Source organism: Parus major, chromosome 2 (genome assembly GCF_001522545.3).
Source record: "Parus major isolate Abel chromosome 2, Parus_major1.1, whole genome shotgun sequence".
In the NCBI taxonomy this organism is placed as follows: Eukaryota; Metazoa; Chordata; class Aves; order Passeriformes; family Paridae; genus Parus; species Parus major.
In genome coordinates this window covers 42,073,399-42,099,423 of record NC_031769.1, presented here as the reverse complement: position 1 = coordinate 42,099,423, position 26,025 = coordinate 42,073,399, and the positions used below count along the sequence as shown (strand labels likewise).

General features: G+C 43.0%; 1 protein-coding gene across 2 annotated transcripts in view; it reads left to right on the top strand.

The window, feature by feature from the left end:
- Positions 1-26,025, top strand: part of MTURN (maturin, neural progenitor differentiation regulator homolog) — a 52,050-nt gene that overhangs the window by 24,447 nt on the left and 1,578 nt on the right. For both annotated transcript variants that reach the window (XM_015618974.3, XM_015618973.3), the window contains exon 3: positions 23,663-23,746. In XM_015618974.3, the coding sequence (XP_015474460.1) occupies positions 23,663-23,713 (51 nt within the window). In that variant the 3' untranslated portion in view covers positions 23,714-23,746. The remainder of the gene's footprint in view (positions 1-23,662; positions 23,747-26,025) is intronic.

The following is a 26,025-nucleotide window of genomic DNA, read 5'->3' as shown; positions in this document are numbered from 1 at the left end:
AGGGAGGTACTGCTGCAGCTCTGAGGCTAAAGTCCTCTGCACCCTTGGCACAGCTTGTCACCATGTCTGTTTTCATGAACATGTTATCACACGTTAGAGCTTTCACCACCAAATGTTCTTTCAGAACAATAAAACCCATGCTTTCCTCCCTGTCTCCTTCCTCCCACTGGCCCTGCAACAGGGCTGTTTGCATGCTGTATGGCAAACCTTACCCATGGAGAAGGGACCTGCCCAGGCCTACAGGATGATGATGCTGAGAGTTACTACAATCAAAGCAAAGTGACCGAGTTTAGCCATTCAGTCATTTGCAATGGCCTGACGCTTGCTGTTGTGTATCAGCCATTTAGACACACAAGCAAATTACACAGAAGAAGTGAATAGCATGCTTCTGAGTACTGCTACTGATGCCCCCACATCTAATGGGCAGCACACGTGGTCTTGCAAGTCCCTGAAACCCTGTTCTCCTTTGCCTTTGGCAGAGTAAACCTTCCGGTCAGTGCCTGTCACCTACCTGTCATTTCTCAAGAATGCATGCACTCTTTTCCAGCAGTGGTACTTAAATAGTCTCAATCTTCATTCTCAATATCCCATAAAAATGATTCATTGGCTGTGATAGCAGAGGAGTAGAGCTTCCAAGAGGAAGGAGAAGACTGGTGAAATAATCAGTGTTCATATTAGCTATTCTGGCAATGGAGATGGTGGGTTTCCTAATGGACAACCATCCTCAGAGTTACATCTCTACTGACATCTCCCCTGTCACCCCCAAAACAGGTCACCGTTCACAGCCTCTCTGATGAACAGCACAACTCCTCCTAGCTAAGGCGAGTATTTCTTTCAAGTATCCTTTGAAAGGTCCTCTGTCCTCTTCCCTGCTTCTGTCTTCTGTTGCTGATACTACTGCAGCAAACAGTATCCAATGTGGGGAGTGTGGGAGCAGGGATGCAGCTCACCCAACCACAGCCAGCCAGAAGAGCAGGTCAAATGCACAGGCAGGAGCCACTGTCAGCAGTCACTGAGCAGCAGCCTTGCATGTGGAGCTGTCTTGATCACAACAACACATCAGGACTTTGCAAAGTCCCCATCAGTCTTGGAGGGCTGATGAGAGAAGGTGGGGTGGCAAATGGGGCTCGCAGAGGCTGATGTGCCAGACCTGCAGAGTGGACTCTCCTGGCTATTTTCTCTTTCATATCCTGTTGGTACCATATGAGAGACTCATATGCATTACCATGTGAATCCAAACTGACTCATCTAGGGAAGAAAAATCTATGTGGGGAGGAAACAACTTGATGTGATGACCTGCTCTGTTTGAAGCATCAGAAGTCTGGTTTAATTCCCCACCTCTGCTGTGATTGACTGCATTCCTTTAACTCCATGTGATATAATCTTGCATTAACGCCATGAGGGTTACCTCAGAAATCACAGAATTATAGAATCACTACAGTTGGAAAAGACCTTTAAGATTCTCAACTCCAAAGACAATAATCTTCTTCATTTCTTAAAGAAATACATGTTTGTGACAAAGTGCAGGGAATGAAAGTATCCCAGGTCTGCAGATAGGCTGTTACTGGGGACACCCACTGGATTTTCATCCTAAGGGAACAGACTGGGCAGGACCAGCTTTGTTCCTCTGCAGTGGCTCTGACCTGACAAGTTAGCACTCAAGATATTAAGTAATGCCACTGGGTTTGTTTCTTGATAAACTTCTTAAGTTGTAAAATCTGTGTGAAAATACACAGCTAAAGCTGATTTTACTGATGTAGCTCAGTGGTTACAAGAGCCTCCTAAAAGAGTAAAATCCCAGTTTCCTCTTCAGCTTAATCAGTGAATCTTAGAGCTGGTTTTCATCCAGCTCCTGCTCTTTTTGTCCATTTAAACAATTGCTTTATTGCTGCATAGAGAACTCTAAAGGATGTTTTGGTGTTTCCTTTTCCATGCAACTTCAGGTTTTTCTGGCTCATGGAGTCCCCTGTCATGCTGCCTTGGCATGTATCCAGGACTTTTAGAGGTGCCTCAGAGAGCAGACAACAGAGATGGACCTTGAATAACCTGGCTGTGATCCAGAAGAACTGGACAGTCCACCTCAAAGCCTGAGCAAAGGCACAGGTGAAAAGCCAGGTGCTGACCAAACCATGCTGGAGTCATCAGCTGGGCGAGCCACAGCTCTGTGGGACAGTGTCCCTGTGCAGAGGTGGCACAACCATGCTCTGTGTTCCAAGGCAGGCACCCTGGCACAACTCCACATCCTTTGGCTCGCCTGCTCCCTCCTACACTAGCGTAGAAAGTTTTCTCCTCAGCCCTTCCCTAATTGCTTACTCCTGGACTCTGGCCACTGTTTGCTGCTCCCAGAGCCTCTGCTATGCCTGTCTGCAGAACTGTGAAATGAGCTGGGTTAAAGACCAACAAGGGCAACCGGGCTTCTGGTTTCTTCTGAAGGGGTGATTTAAACCTCAGTCCTGTAGGCAGCTCATTTTTACAGTTCCTTCAACTCAGGGATGACAGCACAAGGGGACAGGGATGGGGACAGGATGGATGTGAACATCTTCAGTTGGCTTTCCTGCCAAAGCTGGCAAAGCAACATCCCTACATTTCAGCTCTGTTAGAAGCTCTCTCTACCCTTCACAGGCTCCCATCACTTTGCTGGCAGATCCTACATTGCTTGAAGGATTTACTCCATTTTACTTTAGGGATTAAATGGTTCACATAGTTTGACATTTATTCTGTCATGGCATATGTGGGACTATCATTAACATTAAAAGGAATGACACATCCATCCAGCGGAGAATAATCTGCTTAATGACTAAATAGGAAAGCTGTGTACATTAAATGGCAGTCAGCTTCATGATGTAGTTTTCCCTAAGATAAAATTGAGACTCATTTCAAAACAGGAAATGAATTTTCCCTCTTTTTCTTCATTGGGTGCCATAAATACAAACCTGCCCCTTGACAACCTATAGAAGTCTCCACTATGATGTATTTATAGGACCAGATGTGCTATGGATGCCTTACTGTAAAATCATCAGTCTGTTTTTTTACTGATGGCCTTTGAAGTGACAGATAGTGTGGGATAACATTTGTCTCAGCTCACACTCTGTGCCAACCCATGAACAACTTTTACAGGCTGAACTTAAGTGTTTGAAGTTTTCTCTTCTGGAAAGCAGGAGACAAAGCAATTTGAAAGAAGGCTGAAAAAAATTAGGTGGACAATAAGTACTTGATTTGTAGAGGTATAAGTTACCACCATGTATTTAGTTGTTCTCAAGAAGGGAGTAAAATCTGGATTAATTTAGTGAGAAAATTAGACAAATTGTACTTAAGCCCATGCTATTCTTTCAATAACTAAAGTTCTGGCTACAGATTTGCATAAACAAGGATAGAAATTCTTTGTTATGTGTTTTAATGTATGAAATGGAAGTAGAGCTAGAAAAAATGAGAACTAGGGAAGAGTCACTGAGGAGCCAACAGCAGCAAGACTTGGGACTACCACTTGAACTTCTGTCTTCTCGTTACACATTCAGCTCTTCAGTAGATGTAAAGCAGTTACTGATACTCATATTTAGGGTGCATTTACCACTGCGCTGCCCACGCAGGTTCTGAAGAGTGTGAGCAATAGGCAGCCTCTGTATGCACAGCAGCAGCTGCAGCATGAGCAGGATGCAGCACCTGGATGGCATGCACACTTCTGGAGGAGGTCTGGCTCAAGTGAGACTTTATTCTGCATTTGCACATTCATTTCTCTCCAGCCCTGTTCTCTCAGTTGTGTCAGTGAGACTATTTGCCAGGACACACAATGAAGAGACTGAAGGCTTGACTTGTGTTGAAAAAAACCTCCATACAGATGAAGTTATTTCTAACCCAGGCTGGTTCACCTTTTGGCCCCAAATCAGGAGACAATGGAGTAACAAGTGGGGATTCTTAAGGGGTGAGGAATAGCAAGACAAGAAGCTACAGCTGAAAGCAATGTGAGTCAAATGACTGTCTGAGATGGTGGTGTGTCACTTCTTGTGTAGGTGCTTCACAGCTGTTTGGTTGTGCAGCACAATGTTCATCCCAATCCTCAAGTGCTGGTTGAAGTTACACCTAAACCACGAGTGTTCAAGTACTTGAATGCACCACTCTGTTAATTAATGACTATTAAAATATCATCAGAAGTGGAAGAACAGAACTTTCTGAAGGTCCTTTCACTCATCTCAAGGTTATAAAAATACCTGAAGAAATCAGGACAAAGTACGTTTCCTTCTCTACAAATTCCCACATCACCCTCTCCTTCATTCCCACTGGATAAGCACTTCTCCTACTGCTGGACACTGAGCAGCTCTCAGCTGCTAAAAACCAATTCAACCAGGCCAGATGTATGGGACCTACACCTGAGTTAGAATGACCTTCTCAGCCCCAGCGTCTTCCCTGAAAACAGGGGAAGGTCTGAGGTGGAGTGGAACAAAATTGAACTTCCCTGGCTCCCCTCCCAGCCCATCTGCAAACCTGGGGGTTGGCTCAGGCTTCTTCCCAGCTAAGTTCTGGTTAACTGGAAATGTACCAGGCTGGTACTAAAGTACCAAGCAACATGCTTACTACAGGAAAACCAGAAGCCAAAGGAATATCATCCTTGATATTTTCTTTAAACAACAGTTTCCAGTATAAACCATGTATGCTACAGCTGTGTGTGCTACAGTCTGGTAATTAACAGCTTGTTCATGTCTGGGGTGAATAATAAAATATATTGTGTCCTGTCTTCTCCTCTTCCTCCCCCCATCCCAAATAAGTAGGTTCTGTGAGTGCTTTTCAGGGCTGCCACTGGCTCTGAACATGAGCTATCCTCAGTGGAAGGGACATTGAAAGGGGATAAGCAACAACCCCAAGTGAGTACCTTAGTCCCCTCTCTGGCCCCTTCCCTCCATCTGTCTTTGCAGCCTCTGATACTCCATGGGGAAAGAAGCTGCAGCATAATTTCCTCCCTCTTTCCCCCCATCCTCACTGACCCTGGGAGAGCAAGAAGGGAAGCTGTAGCCAGGGTGGTCCCATCCAACCTCACAGCAGCTGCAGCAGCTGCAGCCCTTCACCCTACGGGGCAAAGCTGCTGGATGCTGCAGTGTGAAACAGGGGGAATGGAGAAATTTGTGCCTTGCAACATTTTGTATCAATATACAAGCTGTGTCTTAGTTGTTTCCCTGCAAATACAATCTCAAAAGCTACAGTCATCATCACTTTTGAAATAAAATATACTTTTCTGTCTGGCGTCAGGATGAGAAAGCTCAGCCACAAAGCAAATGCTCCATAGAGCTTCAGACTTAGAAGTGATTGTTCTGAACATAAGCAACAGGCAGCATTCATTAAAAACCTTAGCACTGGAGCAGGGTTAAGCTGAGAAACTTAATATTCTGCTGCTTTACAAGTACTAACCTGGCACAAATTCATCTTGGCTTCTGCAGCTGCCCAGTATGATTTTAAGAGATGAAGAGGGAAAATCTAATGAGGAAGGAATGGAGTTTGGGCTAGTAGATGCACTGGATACAGAGGAGTGTCACAGATACTGCTTCTTGTTCCCAGAGGAGAAGGAGCTCAGATGGCTTTGGGCAGTTTGCAATTGCGAAGGATCATATTTTATTTTTTGCTTGTGGCCAAGTCAGCTGCTCTATTAAAAAATGACCATGGTCAAAATCAGCACTGGACACGGCTACGATATGGGAGTAAAAACCATGCTGTAGTACATCTGCTCCCCTGGCACACAGCCCAGCATGTGAACCAGAAGTGTTGGGGAAGAGGAGGAGAGAGAAGAAGGAGCTACAGCCCCCAGTGTCTTTTGTGTTCTGGCAGCAAGTGTCCCTAGGGCACAATCTTCCTGTTTTGGGTGTGTTTGTGCATCCCTGTACAGGATATTCTTAGACATATATTAGACATTTTCCTGAATAGGAGCAATGTCAAGTGCAGATTCACAAGCTTTTGTCCTGATCTCTAACTGGGACCCACGAAAGGACAGGGCATAAGATGCTTGAGGGAGCCTGTGGGGGGATGCAATTACCAGGCTTGCCAGCCTGGGCAGGCCTACAGGGAGGCAGCCAGGTGCGACTGGGAGGTCAGTCTGGGAGCTTCCCTGAGGATGCCCTGGGGTTGGCAGCCAGAGCAGCAGGGCCCTATTATTCTTTTGAGTAACAGTCTGTGTTTGCTGCAGAGAAGCAGATCCCTCTGTGCCGCCTCATCCTGCTCACCCTACCCAGCTGCTGGAGACTGCAGCAAAGGGAGTCCCAAAGGCAATGGTTTGGGGTCAGAAACCTCCTGACCCCCATCTGCCTCTTGCTAGAGCTCTTCAGGCTCTCACACATGCTGTCAGTTCCCAGGGGATGATAATTGTAGGATGGGGTCTTGCAGTATAAGTGCTTGGGGAACTATTTCTTTGTCTGGATTTCTCTGCTGCCACCACAGAGGCTGATCTCTGCCTGGGAGCCCTGTGTGCAGTCACTGTGTCAATATTTAATCATGGTAATTAGTAACAGGCTGGGTGGCTCAGGAATTCACAGCTCAGCATTTACTTCATTCACCTCACCCATCTTTTGGGCACGTAAGGGATGTGTCTGTGGCAGAGAGAAGCAGAGGCTTATGGAAATGCAGCTGCCCCATTTTTGAAATTTTTTTGGTAAATGTTTTATTTATAGGCTTTTACAAATCCTTTTGCTCTGGTGGCACATGATGCTGTGAAAGTAGGAAGAGAGGAACTTGGTTCCAGGTCAAAAGAAATTATTTTTGTATCTTACCCATGGACAGCTGCCCTTTGCTACCAGTGTTTTAAGGCTTTTAACAACCACAGACTGGTGGCAGAACAGCAAGCTGCCTCTTTCCTCTGAAAACTGGGTTAAAACAAGACCCTGCATGCCTCAGCAAGCTCTATCCTTTCACTGTAGCAGAGTAGAACATATATCCAGTTATATCAATCAGTGCCCTGCACCTCTCCCAAAGGCATCAGCTACCACGAGTGGGTCCTCTCTGTTTCAAGGCATGAGGCTCAGCCAGAAGAGTGGGGCTAACTGCTCCTGAAATCTTTAGGAATTTCTGTTCAGGAGTTACAAATTAAACTCTCTTGGAGACATCATAAATGAGATCTGAGACTTCCTGCTTTGAAGAGCCCTTCCAACACAGCAGAAGGACTCTCACCTGTGATGTACATGAGCCATGGCTCCAGGATATACCCATTCTTCATCTGTGAAAGTTCAAGTTAATAGCTGTAGGAAAATTAATTAATAGGTGTAATAAAATCAAAACCAAATGCAAAGAGTTGCAAGGGGAGCAGGGAATAAAATGGCAGCTAAAACTTAACATTGATAAATGTTTCTGTGACTCTTTTTCTTATAAAAGAGAAAATTCAGAGGGGAGATGCTAAAGGTCTGTGAAGTCATAAGTGATGTGACTGTGGAGAACAGGAAAAAGGTTTTAACTTTCTCCTCCAATACAAGAGGATGAGAAAATTAAATAAAACTAGCAGAAAGCAAGTTCAATTAAGTTCTTTACCAAAATGTACTCAAGTGCTGGAATGTGTTACTTAACACAGGATGTGGATGTCCAAAATCTCACTCAATTAGTACTTACGGAAGAACATGTATGGAGGGGACCCGAAATAGCTGTAGAAACCTTCCTCCCCTTTTCTTTTCAGCCTAATTTCTTTCTAGCCTAATAAGAGGAGAAGTGGCATGTAGACATCAGAATGGGAGCTGCATTGAGTCCTGAACAAGAGAGACCTGTCAGAAAGGGAAACAAAATTCAATTTCATATGAGAAAACACACATCTCCATCACATACTGAAACTTCTGGTGTTAGCACTTACTGCACAACAGAAGACAAATCACAGGTCAGTGTCTCCTCCTCATCCATCCTTATCCTCTCATATCCTCATCAGAGCACTGATCACACCACATCAGATGTCTAGGATATATGACTGATAGGAGATGAAGGTTTGAGGTGGCCCCATCACTCACAAGTCTCAGCACTCTGCAGAAATATGGATCAGTGGGCCAAGTACTGATAGCAGTGCTCCAAGACATGGGATAAGCTGTGCTCCTGCTTTTCTAAGAGTGCAAATAATACAGAATATTGTAAATACAGAGTGATTAGCCTCTGTCCTGCTGCTGGCCTGTGAGACCACAAACTGGGAGAAGGTCTACGACACTGTGGCATAGCAAAGGGGGCAGCAAGGCAGGGACTATCCATCAGGGGCCAGTGTGAAGGGGCTCAGCAATTTGTCTCTCTTTCCCTAAACAGCTGTACTGAGCTGTCATCTCTGTGATGCCTGGTGAGATCCACCTACCACCGTATCAGCTGTCCACTGCCTCACACAATGCAGGAGATCTCAAGATGTCATTATCACCTTTCTCTGATGCCTGTGTGCACATGCCAGTGTGTATGCATTAACTACAGTCATGTGAACACCTATGCATGTATTTTTATAGAGATATAAACAGTGATTTTGGGTCTGTTGCTTTCCAGGCAGATGAGGATTTGGAACCCTTTCCTTCCCAGAGGAGTCAATTAGCTAGTCTGTTTTAATAAGGGCAGTATCCTGTTCTGCCAGTGATCAGTGAGGATGACTGCCACAACAGCCAAGGGGTGCAGCCAGCGAGCATTTGGCTTAATCACTTCTTGACAGGACCTGGTCTCTGTGGAACATTCATAAATAATTATGCTGGGGCCATGGGAGCTGGCTCATTGCTGCAGACCCACAACAACACAGACAACAAAACCCCAACCAAATCCTGAATCTTTTCTAATTATTGCTGTGAGGCTTCCTACTAAACCGAGTTCAGAACAGAGTTTCTTGCTGCTGCTGCAGGGGAGAGGGTGTGGCACTAGCATCCCTGGGGGCTCATGAGTGACAAGCAGAGGGAGGGGGGAATATCTGGAGCCGAGATCAGCGTGGATGGCAGGAGGTGAGTGAATAGGGAGCTTCACTCGGAGGGTGACAGCTGCGAGGCCCTCTGTCCCCTTTGCTCCTGACAGCAGTGCCTCCTGGAGCTTTTGTTTCTCTGCAGCCTTGTGCCGCTCTTCACCCGAGTACGCCTTCCTTCCAGGCATGGATGCTGCGCACATGGCATCGAGCATTGTCAGTGCCTGGCAAACAATAGGGCATCAAGGAAAAACAAAAAGGTGGCTTTCTTCAAACACAGACTTCCTCATTTCCAAGCAATATAGCTTTCAATGAGAACATCTTACCTAACTGGACCACTCCAAATAGCCAGGAAATATGCTCTGTGCTGGCAATGATTAGAAAAAAAAGCTGCCTTCTCAATGCAAATGAAAATTGGTAACAAGAGAGCATAATATGCTCAGAGCTTTGCAGGTTCTGTGTTCTCACTCCCCACCCTTGCTTGCATCAGTCATCCTTGCTGTGCTCTGACCCTGCATTGATGCTGTCACCTCGCTGTGCTGTGACCTCTCTGAATGCAGCACTGTACCCCCATTGCTGTCAGAGATGGGAGAGAGGGAGGGGGCTGTGCTCAGCACAGACGAGCCACAGTGCTGTGAAGACTGTGAGCGAGCCTGGCACACCCTTACAGCACCGAGCATTCGCTTTGCTGGCTGGTTTCACTTCTGAACCCTGCTCTGGCACGGCAGAATAACCCTCATGGAGGACTCCAGGTGTGTATCTGAATTTGATATTGAATGGCCTTCACCACCTCATGGACCTCTTTAAGGTTGTGAGTGCTTTGGTTTGTCTGGACCAAACAGAGAAAACTCCAAGATGGGCTGGAATGCAGGAGAGTGGTTTAGGAACTGGCTGCAACTCTGATGAGGGCTTCCCTGTGAACCCTTGACACTTGCTTTCCCACATCCTGTTCTTTCCCTGCTTTTCACACAGTTCTCTAAAACCAACCTCCTCTTGCCTTTTCCCACGCCTGCCTCTGATCTGGAGGGCACTGCTCGAGCCATTTTACTTCTGTAGCTCTTGGTGTTCCTAGCCACCAGAAGCTCTGCAGAAAGACCTCAGGGTGACAGTTTCCAATTTAACATGCATGGATGATAACACACTGTGGTGAAAATGTGTGGGAGACACTTGATTCCCTTGGGTAAGTGTTATCCATAAGACACTGGGAGCACCACAGCTCTGCTGGCGACCTGTATTTGGCATCTACCAGCACACCAAAACTAAAGCACTTGATGTATTTCAGTATTCAAAGGAAAGCAATGACCCAGGGGAGTAGGAGTGTCTAAATAACACTACCAATAAGAAAGGACTGTACAAATGGGTAGTGCTCAGTAAGACCAAAAAGGAAAACAGAAGATTTAGAATGAGGACTGCAGCCCTCAAACATGCTGTTGCTGATGGGCAGGGAATGGTCTTTCCACCACAGGCAGGACAAAGAAAATTGAACTTAAGTTTCAGCAAGGGACACTTAGACCAGAGAATTAAGTTTCCTAACTCTGGGCATTGTGAGACACTGGGGTGTTATTCACTCTGTGTCGCTAAAGGTTTCTAAGAGCAGATTTAAAAAAACTCTTGTCAAAAATCTAGTTTGCATCTAATTGATTCTACCATGGAGCAGAAGGGTAGACTAGGTGCATACTAAAGGCCTGAAGCAGTCCTGTTTCCTGAGGCACTTTTAGATATGCTAATGATCTAAAGATTTCCTGAGAGCTAAGTATTTGTTTTTGATACCAGGCATAGCTGGTATATTTGGCATGGTCTTAATCATGGTCTGGCTAAAAAGAGAAGCTTCCTTTTCAGTCAGCTAGCAATGTTCCAAGCAAAATGGATGCTGTGCAAAATGGATTTCTGTATTAAAAATGCTATTCATGGCATGCATTTTAAAAGCAGCATATTCTTCAGTTTTCCAGCCAGCCACCTTCTAAACAGGGAGCACATGAAATCCTTGGGTCACACATTTATGAAACCTGTGCCCCCATGGGCTCCTTAAGTTACCTAGGATCTGTGATTAACGACAAGAAGCAGCCAGGATTAGAAGTTCTTACACATCCAAGTAATGTGTCAAGTCAGAGGGGTTGGGAATCCCCATCACAGGCTGGAGCAAGCACAAGGGACACTACAGTCTGGAGACTTCTAGTTACTGTCCAGTACGGTACGGAACTTTCCAGAAGAGCATGAGCTAGCCTGGCTTGGCTTACTGTGCTCAGCAAAATCACACAGGTTCAGATAGGGCAACATACCAAAATCCACTGCTAAACTGACACCCATGGAAAAATTGAGAACAAAAAGACAGAAGAACAAAGAGAAGTAAGTACACATGGGGCACTGCAAAGCCAGCCACTGGCTGCCAGCCCTCTCCCTTCATGTGTGGATCCTGCAGGAATGCAAGGCAGAGAAGTGTGCACAACCATAGAAGAAATTACCTCCCATTCTGGTGATGCAGAATGAAGAAAACTCTATCTCCCAACCCATGTGGGGAGTAGGATGGTGCTAAGCTCTGCCTTAAGTCTTCTTTTGTTGGGAAAGTCCTGGCAGGATGGATCATGAATTCTGTGGCAACCCGATTTAAATATGAAAACATACAGAGTATGTATGAAAATTAATGCACAGTTCAGAGCCCTGTGTGCTGGGCTGGGACTTGCTTCTGACAAGCTTACACTAAGAAGCAACTGACTTTGAAAATGAGTTCATTGGACCAAGAAAGTGAGGCAAAAATTTTCAGTCTGACAGCCATTTCAGGCCAATTTCAATTCTTTGACACTATTCTAAAAATTCCATTTTTCATCTGCTATTGTTGTGGTTTTCCCCAAAACAGTGCACAACCTTAAATTCCCCAGGCCTTGGGGATTTTTGAAGAATATGGATAAACTCATTAGCAAGAGAAAAATGATCACTGAATGAATTAATTTGCATAAACATTTAAATGTCTGCTTGCAGACATTTCTTCCACTAAAAGGAGTAGAACAGTTTCCTTTCGAAGTTACTGCCTGAAACTGTCTTGTGCTTTGGAGAACAATTTGCTGACATTCACACTGAGTTTTCTTCATGTGACAATGGTTAGTTTGAAAATAACTGAGATAAAACTTCACAAATATCTTGTTCCCAGTCACACTGTCTCCTGAGCTTGTCTCTTGCTGAAAGCTTTTGCTTCTTGGTCTCAGTTTTGACATCCCAGTTTTTCAGCAAGGTAAGGAGATGTTGGCAATTTTCAAGCATGGAAGTAAGGTAAGTGTAAGCCTTTGGTAAAGGGAAGGAGACAGATGCATTAGCTACCTGCCAGAATGGAAATTTACCAGGGGTGTGTCTGTCTGACCCAGCTCAGGTTGTTTTGTGCCACAGATGTGCAATGTCTGCCTTGGCACTCAAGGCTGGCATGCATTGTGCAAAGGATGGAAATAATAGAAAAGATGACAGCAGTCTTAGATCTCTTTGTCTTCTGGGAGCCCTGGCTGCTACAGCAGATGAGCCCTTCTCTCTTGATGATGCTGGGATGAGTCCCTGTGAACAACTCCAGGTTCACTGGTGCTCCTACAGTGTGGTACCCACCCACCACCACAGGCTCACCAGTCACTGACAGCAATCTGGCCCAGCATGTGGATTGAGCTTTGAGGAGTCCCTTGGACAACATGCTCTAATGCCCTTATTAATAAAATTATAGTTCTTGAATAGGTGCATGTGGTATTTCCAGTGGATAAGACATATACTCATCCCCACTGAATACACAAACATTGATTAATAACACCCTGCTATGTGTGCATTGGTTATCCTGTTGATGAGATACACCATGGTTAAGCAGCAAAAGCACAGCATCCTTGACACTGAGACGTGTATCTGGATGGATAGTCATGGGCTGGTGAGCAGTCACAAGCTGCTCAGCATACATGGGAAAGCAGCAAACCTGCAGATTACACCTTGTACAATAACCATAACCCTTATACAACCATTTCAAATGGGTCCCACACAGGACATGCAGAAACAGCTAAGCAAGCAGTTGGTTCTCCATATGAAAATAAAGAAAGCTGAGGAAAAATAAAAATACAACAACAGCACTCATAAAGCTCCACACGCTCAAGGGCACTGGGATCAGGCAGCTCTGCTGAAGCGAAAGGCCTTTCATGCTACTTCATGTGTGCGTGCAAACTGCACCCTCGTGAATTGCTGACTTGTCCTTTAGGAGTGAGTTAGATAAATGAGATTCCAATATCAGAGCTAATGCTCCTTTGAAGTGTCGCTTTGCCTTTGTGCACTTCTGTCTCTGCATTATCAAAATGTCTTCCATGAAGTTTTATTATCACTGATAATGTAGAACTAAGAGGCAAAATTTTCTATTCAAGGATTGAGTAGTTAAAAAAAACAATACTTCCCTGGATACTGGAAAATCAAATAGAAGACTCCAGGGCAGAAGGGCTAATTAAAAAAAAAAAAAGCCTACTTTACTATGAAAACCCTTGAGGGAAGATAAAAGCTGAAGGGAGGTGCATGCTTGAATAATGAAGCCTTAATGAGTTTGAGTCCATGTCTAATACAAAGCATTGATTTTGGCTGCTTGATGAAGTTACCTATTTGATTAGAAAAATTTAATTTAAATGGACAGTGCCCACTAAGTTCACTCTGTTGGAGAAGTCTCTATTGCTGTCATAAGTAACTACTTATTTTTTTTTTTAAAAGAAAAGAGATAGAAGTGAAAAAATCTTATGGGCAATCATTTTTTTTTTTCATACAGCTGGCAGAATTAGTTGTAGGTCTTAGTTTCTCTCTTTGCTGTGTCCACTCTTTGTGTTCTTTGGTCTCTTAGTAGTCACTTGTCGGGAGTAGAAGGTGGCTGTAGAAATGTAATTTAAAAGATAACAGCAACATGTGACAGTAAAACATCAATAAAAATACAGTTGCCTGGATGGCTATCAGCTGCCTATATAGAAGCCAGGGACAGGAGGTATTTCTATGATATTTACACTTTACTTGAAACTGGGCTATTTCCAGTTTGAGAGGCCCACTTAACTAGGTATAACTGTGTAGTAAATGGGAAGAGCAGAGAGCCATCTGAGCCCAATGCAGACGTTTCAAAGAGGGCAGATAACTCATGCCTACAAGTACCTACTTCATTGATGATAAAGGCCAGCTCAGATGGAGACTTGTGATGTCAGATGAGATGACTCTCACCTTGACTTGGGACAGTACTGATGCAAAACCTGAAGTTAGACAAAGAACAAGAGACACAGACTGCTCAGCACCCGTTTATGTTACCCTAACTGGGGACTGGATGAGAAATCTTGTGTCTGATTGCTTTCTCACCTCAATGTATATGAGCTAGAGAAGAAAGTCACTGTCCACTCAGATCTCTCCTACTATGCTTCTACCTTACAGGAATGACTGCCTGGATCAGTTTAGTAGAGGCAAGTTATGGGTTAAACCGTGTGGCTCAGATTATGCCATTGTTGATATGCATAACAATTGGTGGCTGTAGTGGTTAATTTTAGTCTGAGCATCTGCAAGAACCATGCCAGCATTCACACAGTATATGGTTTAGGAGCACAGATGTCAAGGGTTTCCAGAATTAATACAGGACAAATACAGTTGTTCCCTTTTTCAACCCCCCTGTCTTCAGTCATCAGGCCTTGTCCTCCTCAGGCTGTGACAAACAGTGACAGTGGTCACTGGTTTATCCACAGCAACTGAGATCATGCAAGGGTCACTGAAGAGATCATCCAGAAACTCCTGTTTGTTGGTGACTGTAACACCATCACATGCTTAGGAGGCAACCTCTGTAGCATCACCCAGGAGTTCAACCTAATCTTAAATATCAAGAAAGTCCATCTTCCCCCAGGGTCACAGTCTCCCTGAGGGGCCAGCTAAATAGCAGTTGTCAAGTTTATCAATTGTGGCACCATCCCTTCAAATCAGTAGTAAATGCTGCATTCCAGAAGCAAACCTGTCATTTAGTCATCTACAAAGTTGTCTTTGGAATGGATGAAGGATTCAGGACTCAGCCAAAATGACTGCATGTCTGACGCATGTTATTTCTGCTCTCCTCCCTGGATGGATATTTTGGGCTCTGTAGAGCTGACGAACTCAGCTCTCTCAAATGCTGCCCATACTGGGTTCTAGGTATGTTTTGCATGGACATGTTATTGACACTGAGACTCTGTCTCAAGCATCTTAAGTTCTTGTGCCCATCTTGTAGCTCTGCACATTCCTTAGAGATTGGTGTGTTTTCACAATAACTTTGTGACTCCACAAAGGGTTGATGCACATTGGCTAAAATTAGCTACAACACATCTAGGAAATGGGCAATAGAACACCATCCATTAATCATAGTAATAATTGTAATACTTCCTCTAGTTTCTGAAATAAAACCTGTTGAACCATACAGGGAAATTCTGCTGTTAGGGCTCACCAGCATTACAAATCTGAAATTTGCTGCAAGTGTTGTCTCGCACAAACATGTTGCTTTGTCAAAAGCAGAACAAATAGATATTTGTAGTTCTTACAGAATTTTTGTCCTATTTTCCCATATTTGCCTCCAGTGATGCCCTCCACAGCACTCTGCTGTGCTTCTGCCCAGGTCATCTGATAAAGTAACAAGGTCTATGATGCTGTCCCTTCTGAGTACATGCACTGAAGGAAACTAGGATTACAGAGAGCTGATCTCTGAATTGCTGTTTATCCATATAGTTTGCAATTTCACCACTTGTGGAAGAAGGGCAGGACAAAAGGAAGGGTCAACACATGCGGTTTTGCACTACTGCAGAATCTGATATGGTACAAAACAGCACTGCAGACACAAAGGTTTTGCCTCAGAGACTGAGGAGGAAAGGAGTTGTGTGCCAAATTGTCCTTTTTGATATCAATGACAAGTGTTTTGAAATCCTCTAATTTAGAACTATTTTAACATTCTTCTTTTCTCTCTCAGGCTTGTTGGTGATGTTCAGTGTTGAAACCAATTCTCAGTTTGCTCCATACCTGGCAACTACTGAGTTCTACCTGCATGCCAGCAATTGCACCTGCTATGGGCCAAAGGGTTTAGAGATCCAACTTGCCTACATTGTTCTAGTTCTACCCATTTTTATGAGCACTCAGAGATTTTTTAGATTGTTTTTCTTGACTATGCAAGTTCCCAAATAGAATATTATCACTTATATCCAGCAAGTCTCTCATTAATTCGAGTTCTGCCCTCTAACAAAAAAAACCCATAAAATGACTCCTAAGGGAGGAGGTTGCTTCTGAGTCACTGACAGAACAGCTTGTTCCCTGTTCTCATGGGCTTCCCAGCATATATGGCCTTTATTACCCCCTCTTTCTGGTTTTATGAGTCCTTGCTTGGATTACAATCAGCTGCCAGAGTCCTGCAAGGTGGCAAGAAATGAACAGGAACATCTGGGTATTTCTCTTAGAGCTGCCAATCACTGCTACTGCTGAGTAAAAGACCTGAATGGCGCTCATTCACGCTGCCAAGTAGCACTGAACATGAGTTTGGGGTATCTTTCAGCAAAGAATCGTTAAATTGTGGATCTGTCCTTATTTTTGTATTTTGGAGGCTTTTGGTCTGAAGTGATTAGGCATTGGAGTGTGCATGTTATAACACGGCACGATAACTAGCCATTGAATGACCTAGCTAATGAGGAAAGATGATCTCAGTCTGTTTATGAGAAGCAAAATGCTTCCTGCAGTGTCCAGATGGCAAAACAACTTGGTGTGTGGTAGCATTTCACTTCCACATGACTGGGTGAAATCCTGTGTGAGAAACAACCATGTTGAGCCTTAGTCCTGGAAATCCTCACACGTGCTACGCTCTCACCATACAGGCAGTGCCTTTTGAATCAAGAACAGAACTTGGGCCTCAGCTTTAAATGCAGTAGCCAGGCTTGGGATTGCCTACAAAGGCAAGTTACATCCAAAAGCTTCCTGCTGCTGGAATATGAGGACCACAGTGGGCCACTGCTGCTGTGGTGTGAGTTGCCGTTCTCTTGTGACAGTGATGAGTATCTCTAATGAACATCAGAGTTGCTCCCCATCTTAGATGAAGGCAAGAGCATGCCTGACTGGATGTGTTAGCATCACTGCTCACTTTCTGGCGAGCAGGACATTAACTGATCGTGACACGGGGAACAGCGAGATTGTGTTTGTAGTTTCTGCTTGTTTGTTTTATTGTTTAAGTTAAGAGAACTGTAATGAGATAAAGTACCCTCTAGAAAAAGCTAATTGGATTTGAATAGCTTAATTAATGGAGACAGTCACCTACACAACCCCCTTTTTTTACCCATGTAATGGGGATCTGCAGTCTGCAAGGAGTAAAAATCAGCGCAGTTTGTGATACAGTACTCGGGTATTGGTTAACAACAATATTATTAATGGATGCTGAGGAACTGGAAATAGTTTTTCTGCTCAGGTAGGATAGTTGTATGTTCCAATGTCATGAGCCATACAACAAAATATTCACCACCAAAAACTGGAGAATTTTATATTCTGGGGGTTTTTTTTGTTTTTTTCTTTACCAAAAAATACAACCCAGTTATAAATGAGAATTAAAATATGACAAAATGATGTGCAACCAGCACATCATGGTTGAAGTGCTGGTTGAAGGTCTTCATTTGAAATGAAAGTATTTCTCATTTAACCTGAAGAAATTTTCTTATGATTACTGTTTATATTGATTAAGCTGATGAACTTGCAGTTGTAGCTTTCTTGGCCGCAATTTAACAACAGTGAAAAGAGAACATTTGTGTCACATTCCTGCTGCCTGTTGGAGCAGGTAAAAGATATAATCCAGGTATGGTGGTAGAGCTATGGTTGTTCTCTAAACTGTCACCTCCCATAGTCTTCAGGGATCACCTGAACCAGGCAATGCTTAGATGATAGCGAATTTGATAAGTCTTTCTCAGAGTAAATGGGAGATTTACAGAGAAGGAGCAGAATTTCTTCTCCCTCAGACTCCACAGGAAAGAGTTATCAGAAAAGAAAGAGCCTTGCTTTAGGCAGTTGGGAGGGAGGGGAGAACTATGATGGGATGTGACACACAAAAGACCACTGGCTTTGGAGGGACTTCAGAAATGCTGGGAGAAATATGTTAAATACGCAATAATGGAAGCTACAGACTGTTTGAAATTTCCTTTCAGCCTGCCTAAAGTATGCCCTGCCAGACTGGTACTGTGATGGACCAAGGGACAGAGTTAAGGTTGTAACACTGACAATTCTAGTGTTCAGTCATGGTGCTCCATACCATTTTCTCAATGTTAGGTGGGATGTTTCCATGAAATACTGCTCTTCTGTTGTTTCCTTAGGGTTTTCCTTTAGAGTAGAACCACGCTCTTAGCAGAAGTTCAATGTACCCAAGACTTTACCTTCTGAAGTCCCTGCTAGAACTTGAAGAAAGAGTCAAACTGTTGAGTCAACTGGAATGTTCCTACCTCCTGAGGTGTCTCTGACTATGTCCATGATCAGGGAGGGCTTCCCAGAGACTATTGTTTTGGCACTTACATACTGCTGATTGTAGTGCTGACAGACACTGGCTCTCTCACCTGTGATGAAATCAGGCATCTTAATTGTCCTGCAGGATTTAGAGTTTTTAAGTGCTCAGTGCCTATAACTTCTGTGGAGGTCTCTTTGGAGATTAGATTTACAGTGAAGATCAGTATCAGGTCTCCTTTTGAGTGCAAAGTACAAAAAACTAACTATCTTCCCATTGTTTTCCCTTTGATTAAGAGACAAAGGAACCCATGGCTGAACTTCTGCCACTTTTCAAATGTCCTTTTGGCTACTCTGCTAAACTGCACAGAATACTGTGATTTTATTTGCTTCCTCTTGGTTTTTTTTCTTTCTTTTTTTTTTTTTTTTTCAGTCATAGTGGCCTAATAGTGAGAGGAAATATTTGAGCCCTGTTTTTCAGCAGATTTCTGGACATTCTAACAAATACTTCATGAAAAGTCATATTGATACAGTGAGGTGTAATCAAGTGGTCTTAATGTCACTCTAATATTTCATATTTCTGCAAGTTTGTTGAAAGTGTATCCTTCTGCAAACAAGCTCAGAATCCCTTTAACTGATGTTACAATTTTTTGAGTCAATTGGCACAGCTTCTAACACACATGAAATCTAAGCTTGGCTCCTACTTCTCCTTTTCATTTTTTTCAAATCTCCTTATTTGTTTTCACCACCACATTTAATGCATTGGTCCTGAATATCCTTAATAGAGTAAATACATTAAAGGTCTTGTGCTCTTGAAGCATCCTGTCACAAAGAGGTTTTCCTTGGAATATAACTGACACCTTCAAATTTTTCTTCTTTACACCAATAAATATTCTAATGAGATCATTTGTGCCGAGAGCATTTTCTGTCCTCCAGTGTTAATCCCCTTGCAGGTCTCCTCAGGCCTTAGCAGTGATCAGGCTCATCATTGTTGATAATCAGTCACAGCTCCCCTGAACAAACATGGGCCCTGAGGGTACTCAGTCCATAAACCAATGCCAGGCTAATGAGGCAGCATGAGCAGGGCTTTTTTTCTTTGATTGAACTTTGGGAATGCAAATTCCCTTCTCACCCTCCTTAAGAAATTTGGTTTTTGACAGATATGGCAGAGAAACTCTGGAGAGACACAGCTCTCTTTAAGTACTTTTACTTTATCATGAACATTTGCCTACAAGAATGTCCAGGTTTTGTGCTGCAAAGTGTGGTCTTAAAAATGGACAGTCCATGTTGGGAAACCCAATTGCACTGTAGACAGAAAAAGGGATTTCAGACATAAGTGGAGCATGAAGGGGCCAACCATCTGACCAGGAATTATACAGAAAGTTCCCAGCAGATGTCCATTTCCCAGAGTTAACAGAGAACCTAGGGAAATAGAAGATAATGTAGCTAAGCTTGAAGCCCTGTTGTCTTAGATGGCTGAAGAAATTAAAAATAGAGTTTTTCCCACAGCTTCACTCCAAGTACCTAACCCAGGAGGAACAGAACCCAATTTTTTCTTCATGCAGGGCCTTATGTCTGGTAAACAAATTTATACATCTTATTTTGCAAACATACAGTCACAGAGATGAACAAAGCCCAGAGGTGACAAAATATGTAAATTAAACTCTTCCTCAGCAGCCACCAACTCTACTGCTTTTCAAATGAAAAGCATAAAAGTATATACTTGACTATGTTTATGTACAAGAAGAGGTTCTATATCTGCAAAATGTCTATTTACAAACAGCCAACTCTTTTTCTGAGAACTCATATAAGGAAACTATTAAAAGTAAATTAATAATTCAGAGATCTCATTTGTATGAATCCACTTCATAAAATATGTGTATGTGTGAAATGGAAGTCAACTGACCATAAAACAAAGCAAAAAGACATGAGCTCACTGTGGAAGAAAAGCTATTCTTAGTCAAATTTTTAAAAAATGCATTCTATTCAAGGTTTTCAAGTATATCATGCTCTATTAAATTATAAGAGTGAAAACAGGTTCTGATTTAAGAAGAGATAGTCAAGCAAGATGCAACGTGTCAGAAAAAATCATGAGCTGGCTGCTGATGCTCTGCTTGTCTTCAATTTGTTGGAGCTGACCAAACAGGGAAGATGATCACAGCCAGGAGAATCTCAACCCTCAAGAGTCCAATCCCACATCTCTTACATACAGCAGCAATATTTCCCCCTTGTGTAATCAATAGAGCAGTTATTTAAGAATTCACAGGAAGTAAATCCCCCAAAGTACAATTTTAGTCACTGGGGCAGGAGGAGACAGCTATCTTTGGAAATTAGGCTATAAAGATTAAACTCACAAATAATGTAGGCATGGATAGGGTACCTCTCAGCGGCAAATGAAGCCTGGGGGTCATGCAACTAAATATGTATCACAAATCTGGCTCCAAGTGCTGGTAACACTCACTCCTGTCTAACCATGTTCTAGCAGAAAAGGTGAACCCAGTTACCTCCAAGGAGCTTGACTTGTCCCTGAGACACTCATGAGTTCTCTTGTGGCACAGCAACTTCTTCTAGTCCAAGTCCCACACAGCTCTTTTCATGTCATAATTGCCAAAATCTGATATACAGGCAGCTTGAGAGAAGGCAAAGAAATGTATGTTTAAATAAAAAATGAAAACTATTTTGGGGTTAAAATGCTATCTCTGACACAAGGTTTGACAGCCCATGTCATTTGAAGGAGAGAAAGGAAAGACAGATTTTGACTTCTGTAATCCAAAATGGCCAACCTTAGGCTTCTTTCAACGTCATTGGAGAAAGGCAATGCCCAAAAATGGGGGCTGCAACACCAAATGAGGGGTTACAGTGACCAAGTTGGGTGCAATCTGTGGTGATCAAGTTTAAAGTGCTAACAAAATCTTATCATGTAGGAGAACATTCATTTTACCCGAATTTAGTCTTCTAGGTACCAAGAATATACACAAACATTGACACAGTTTATTTCTATAGCCTGGAGACCTGTTCATCACCGGGGTCAGTTAAGACATCCTAAAAAAGGAGTGTAAGCTTGGTGGGCTGAAAGGCTTTTGGAAGATACCTATCATCGACCACTGAGTAAGTAGAGGATGCCAACCTTTTCCCCCTTAGTCTCAGGACTGATTTTCATTCAGAAGACTACCTTTCTGACTAAGATTCCAGCCTGTACCACAAGATAAATGCACATGTAGAGAATACAGAGAAAAGAGAGTACATTGCAAGAGTCTGCCTTGCCTGGAGCTTTTCAAAATCACTTGAACCACGGTTTGTTCTCAAACTTCCCAGTTTTGATGAGGTCCCCAGGTACCTCTGGAGTGAGAAAGGAGAGCTGCACAGCCTGTTCTAGTCTATTCTTCTCTACAGGCTCTGAAAAAGGACTTCAGAAAGTCCTTTTAGTGACAGAAAAGTGACCTATTGAAACCCAGATGCCTTCTGTCCTTCTCTCAAGGTTCCTTCTGGTGCAGCAGGCACAGGCAGGTGGCAGGAGGTTCCAGGTACAGCTTGCTATCACAGGCTCTTCTTCTGTATTCTCTTTGAGGTTAATGACTGCTTGTGCCCACAAGCTGAACTGCTTTAGCCATTCCAGCACAGATGGGCATAGCTACCATGAAGAGAACATTTAGAACACACGTCTATACTGCCCTAAAAAGTATGGAAAAAATACCTAAAATTGCTTTCAAAGTTATTCCTGTGTCTCTTTTCACTGCCAAGTCAGAGAAACAATTCATTGGTTCACTACTGACAGTCACAAGAAGTGACTTTTCATTGGAAAATAGATGCTCCTGGTGACTTCTGAGGGTGTTGCAGAAAAATGTTAGAAAAGTAACAGGTCCTTAATATTTGTGTTCTTATGGTTATAATCATGGTGAGGAGGACCAGAGAGAGGCCCTAACTATGCCAAAAAAACTCAGCAACTGTGCCACATTTTTCATAAATTAGAACATCTTGTATCTAGAGAGGAGTTGAACAATGGACTCATTAAGCTTCAATTCATAATGCTTTGCTCCTGTACCACAGTGCTCAGGAATGGAACAGTTCTGGAAAAGTCAGCCAGAAGAACCAGAACGTGGTTCCAAAGTACTCCTATTTACCACAACATCTATATCTGGTAGTAAATCCAAAGGCAACAGGAAAAATGGGAAAATAAGGAAAGGAACTGAGCATTTAACTTGATAAACATCTCAGGAGGCTTGCCTGAGATTGTTTGATGAATACATGGGCTGCTTGGCAGTGTACTTATGTCAACCCTTGCTTTTCTTCTAGGCTTTTCCTCTTAACCCATAATATGACAAGGTCATATTTATCTGGTGTTGCCCACACAGTTAAAGGTCATTTGATGATGGGTAAAAGATAGAGAGAAAATCTGAATAAATGTCATTTACAATCTGAGGGAGGGAATAAGAAGAGTGGCTCATTTTGAGAACAGTGAGCTTTCTGAGCCAAGGAGGTCTGATGTAGCTGATCTTTGCTCCAGAATTTTGTCTGTGGTGGGTTCTGACTTGCAGAGGGCTAGGAAAATAAGCTGAAGGGAAAAACAAATCAGGTGGCTTTCCTCTCTTGTATTCATTCTGCCAAAGGAAAATATAAGCAAAACCTGCAAAAACTCTCAGGAGATTTGTTTCCCTTTGAATTGCTCTGTGCTTAGCACTGGTGTTTTTCTGCAAGTTGTATGTTGCATATGACTAGGTCATTTCATCACAAGCATGTGTTTTACATGCCATAAAATAAAATTTTTAGCTCCCTTGAAGTTCTTTCTTGTCAAAAGCTTTGCTTTTGTTTTAAAATTGCTCAAGTGTTTTGAATGCAGAGTGCCCTGTGTCTGACTTCACTACTCCATCAGACATCGAGAGGGCAGATCAAGGGACATAATGGGGCAACAGATTGGCCAGCATGTGTGCAGGTTTGTAATTGCCTGTTCCTGGCTCCTCTGGAAACAATGGAGGAGCAGAAGCAGCTGGTCTGCAGAGGAGATGAGGCGTGACATCTCCCTGGGAGCGCTGCCTGCCCAAGCACCCCTGGCCCTGCCAGTCCTGGTGAGGCCAGGCCAGCTCAGAGGGCAGCTTTGAGGCTCTACTCTGTTCCTGTCTGGCTACCATTTGTTACCATTGCCCAGCATGGGCATCTTGCTCCAATCTGCTGCACTTCTCCATGGGCTGGTTCTCACAGGAGCAGCAAGGATGCTCATAGGGTTGGGTGCTGGACAGCCTTGGAAAATAAATTTGGGCCTTAGTGTGTTACAAGAGGAAAACAAACAGCATAGAAAGTACCAAAGTGTGGCTTAAACAAAAGAGCTTGCTAAAGACTCGTCTTTCTCTATGTCCCCAGCTGGACTTGCTGAGTTCATCGATTTTAATGGAGTTATTCCATTCTACCTAGCTGAGATTACAGCCCATTAGATGATGTATTCTGGTGAGTGGCACAGTTTATTTTCTCATTTGTTGGTTCTGCCATCTGGCAAAGCTTTCTTATATCCTTCTCCATTCACTATCCTCTGAAAATGTATTTTGTGTTCTCTATAGACTGTCACTTTTCCCTTGCCAAATATTGGCTTCATGACTGAACACTTCTAATTCCTTTTGAAATCACTTCACAACATCACTTTTTTCCCCCTGACAATACCATCAAGTGTCTATTATGAGATGTTGGATTGTGTTGCCAGGTGCACTATGAGTTAAAAGAATACAGCTCCAGCTTGGCAAACATTTGTGCAGCTTCACAGCTTTAATGGGTCCTGGTGACTATAAATAATAAAGGGAAACTAAATAATGCACTACTTCCTCTAAGTCACATGTAGGTTGGCTCCATTTTGGAATTCACCTCCTGAGAGAAGAAGGTCTGCCTTCCATTTTAGGGCAGACAGGGATCATCCTGTGATGGCACAGGATCATCCTGTACTGGATGAAAAGTTATGGATGTCACATACACCAGAATGACACATTTAAACTGAAAACTCTTTGTGATTGAAAACATGTTCTCCCAAAAAGGCTTGTGCTCACGTACTGAATTTTCTTGCAAATATTCCCACATCTAATTTCCTTTGACTGAATATCTGCAAGAGGTTGCTCTAAGTATGAAAAAGTGTTGCTGAGCTCTTCTCTCTTTGAGACACACCTGAAGAAATGCAACCACAGGTACTGGTTGGTACCTGTCACCCTAGCAAACAGGAAAGGTGGGAATCAGAAGCATCAGAGTGAAGCCTCGCAATCCTGTTCTGCCCAAAGAGTTAAGGCACAGAACAGGGGGTTACTTTGAGCCTTCAGTCCTCATTCAAGTGGGAAGTGCTCAGCAATTCTTGGGTGATGCTCAGAATGTTTCAAGGCCAGGTATTTTTATTTTTTTTTTAAGATATTATGTATGGGTTGAACCACTTAGAATGGATAAACAACAATTTTAAAATAAAATGTGAATATTCAGGATAGGTGACCTCTAAGAGCAAATAAAGCAGAACTTTTTCTGCCCTGGAAGGTGTCGTTTGGTTGAGTCTGTGTTTGTAAAATGATTAAAGAGAATGAGATATATTTTAAAAGACCAGGAGCAGCAAGAACCAAACACAAGAGAAAACATTTAAACACAAAGGTAGGGTGGCAGAAGGACCATACAGAGAGAGAGGGAGAGAGAGCTCTTCTGCATTTCACTGCTGCTTCTTTCACACTTGCAAATACACCACTGAGCGGTGAACTGAATGAAGTAAAAGCAAGGATGGAATGCAAAAAGGAAAAGCTGTGATTCCCTAATAACTGATTGGCAAGTTGGTGTAGTGGATCAGTGATCCACTTACTTACTACTTATAACCTCTTTTCACTTCTGCTCCTTCCAGATTCAGACATGTACTTGTTAGTCTACCTTTCTTACTTCTTTCTTTGTTTTATCATGTTAATGAAAAGCTGAATTTCAGTTTCTTTCAGTTGTTTTTACCAAGAGGAAATCACACCTAAGGATTTCTATCATATTTTGCTCCTTTTCTTTTAAGTGCTAAACCTTTTATTAGGTGAAATAGAAAAAGAAATTTGCATTTTGGCAAAAATAAGCATTGACTGGTGCTGTGCCTGATCCTATTTCATATTTTGCCTCCATCTGATTGTAGCATCTTGTAATTAGAAGACCTATGGAACTTGCAATCGATTATTCTGGTGTATATGGAGTTCATATCCAAACAGTCAGAAATAGGCATCCCATAAACATAAATCAAATAAATCTGTAGAACAGGAGAAATTTGTCTTAACCAGATATCCAGAGCTGTCTGAGTCCTCTCCTATAGTCCAAGTGTGATGCATAGCAAACAGCTTGGAGGAAGAGTAGCAATCAATACATCAGAGTCAAGAAATGGAAAACAGGACTATAAATTTAAGCATTCCTAATGCCACAATGCTTCTGAAGCAAGTTTGACAGGCCTCTTGTACTGTTATGGATGAAGCAAAATCATGCCCAAGATTTGCAAAATCCCCACTTGAATCTGCAGCTCTGTCAAAGTCTAAGCTGATCAAGGCTTCTGTTACCTCTTGACTACCTGCCCCTCTGCCTGACAATACTGCTGACTGGATTTTCACCTCTGCCTCACACTGGCAAAACCCATATCTAAAGCTGCAGTGAGTCAGAGAGCTAAACTGGAAGGAAATGCTTCTTTTCCCCTCTGCACACCTCCTGAAATGATTTGCTCGTTTCTCCCCCTTAACTGGCTCTCTGTGTGA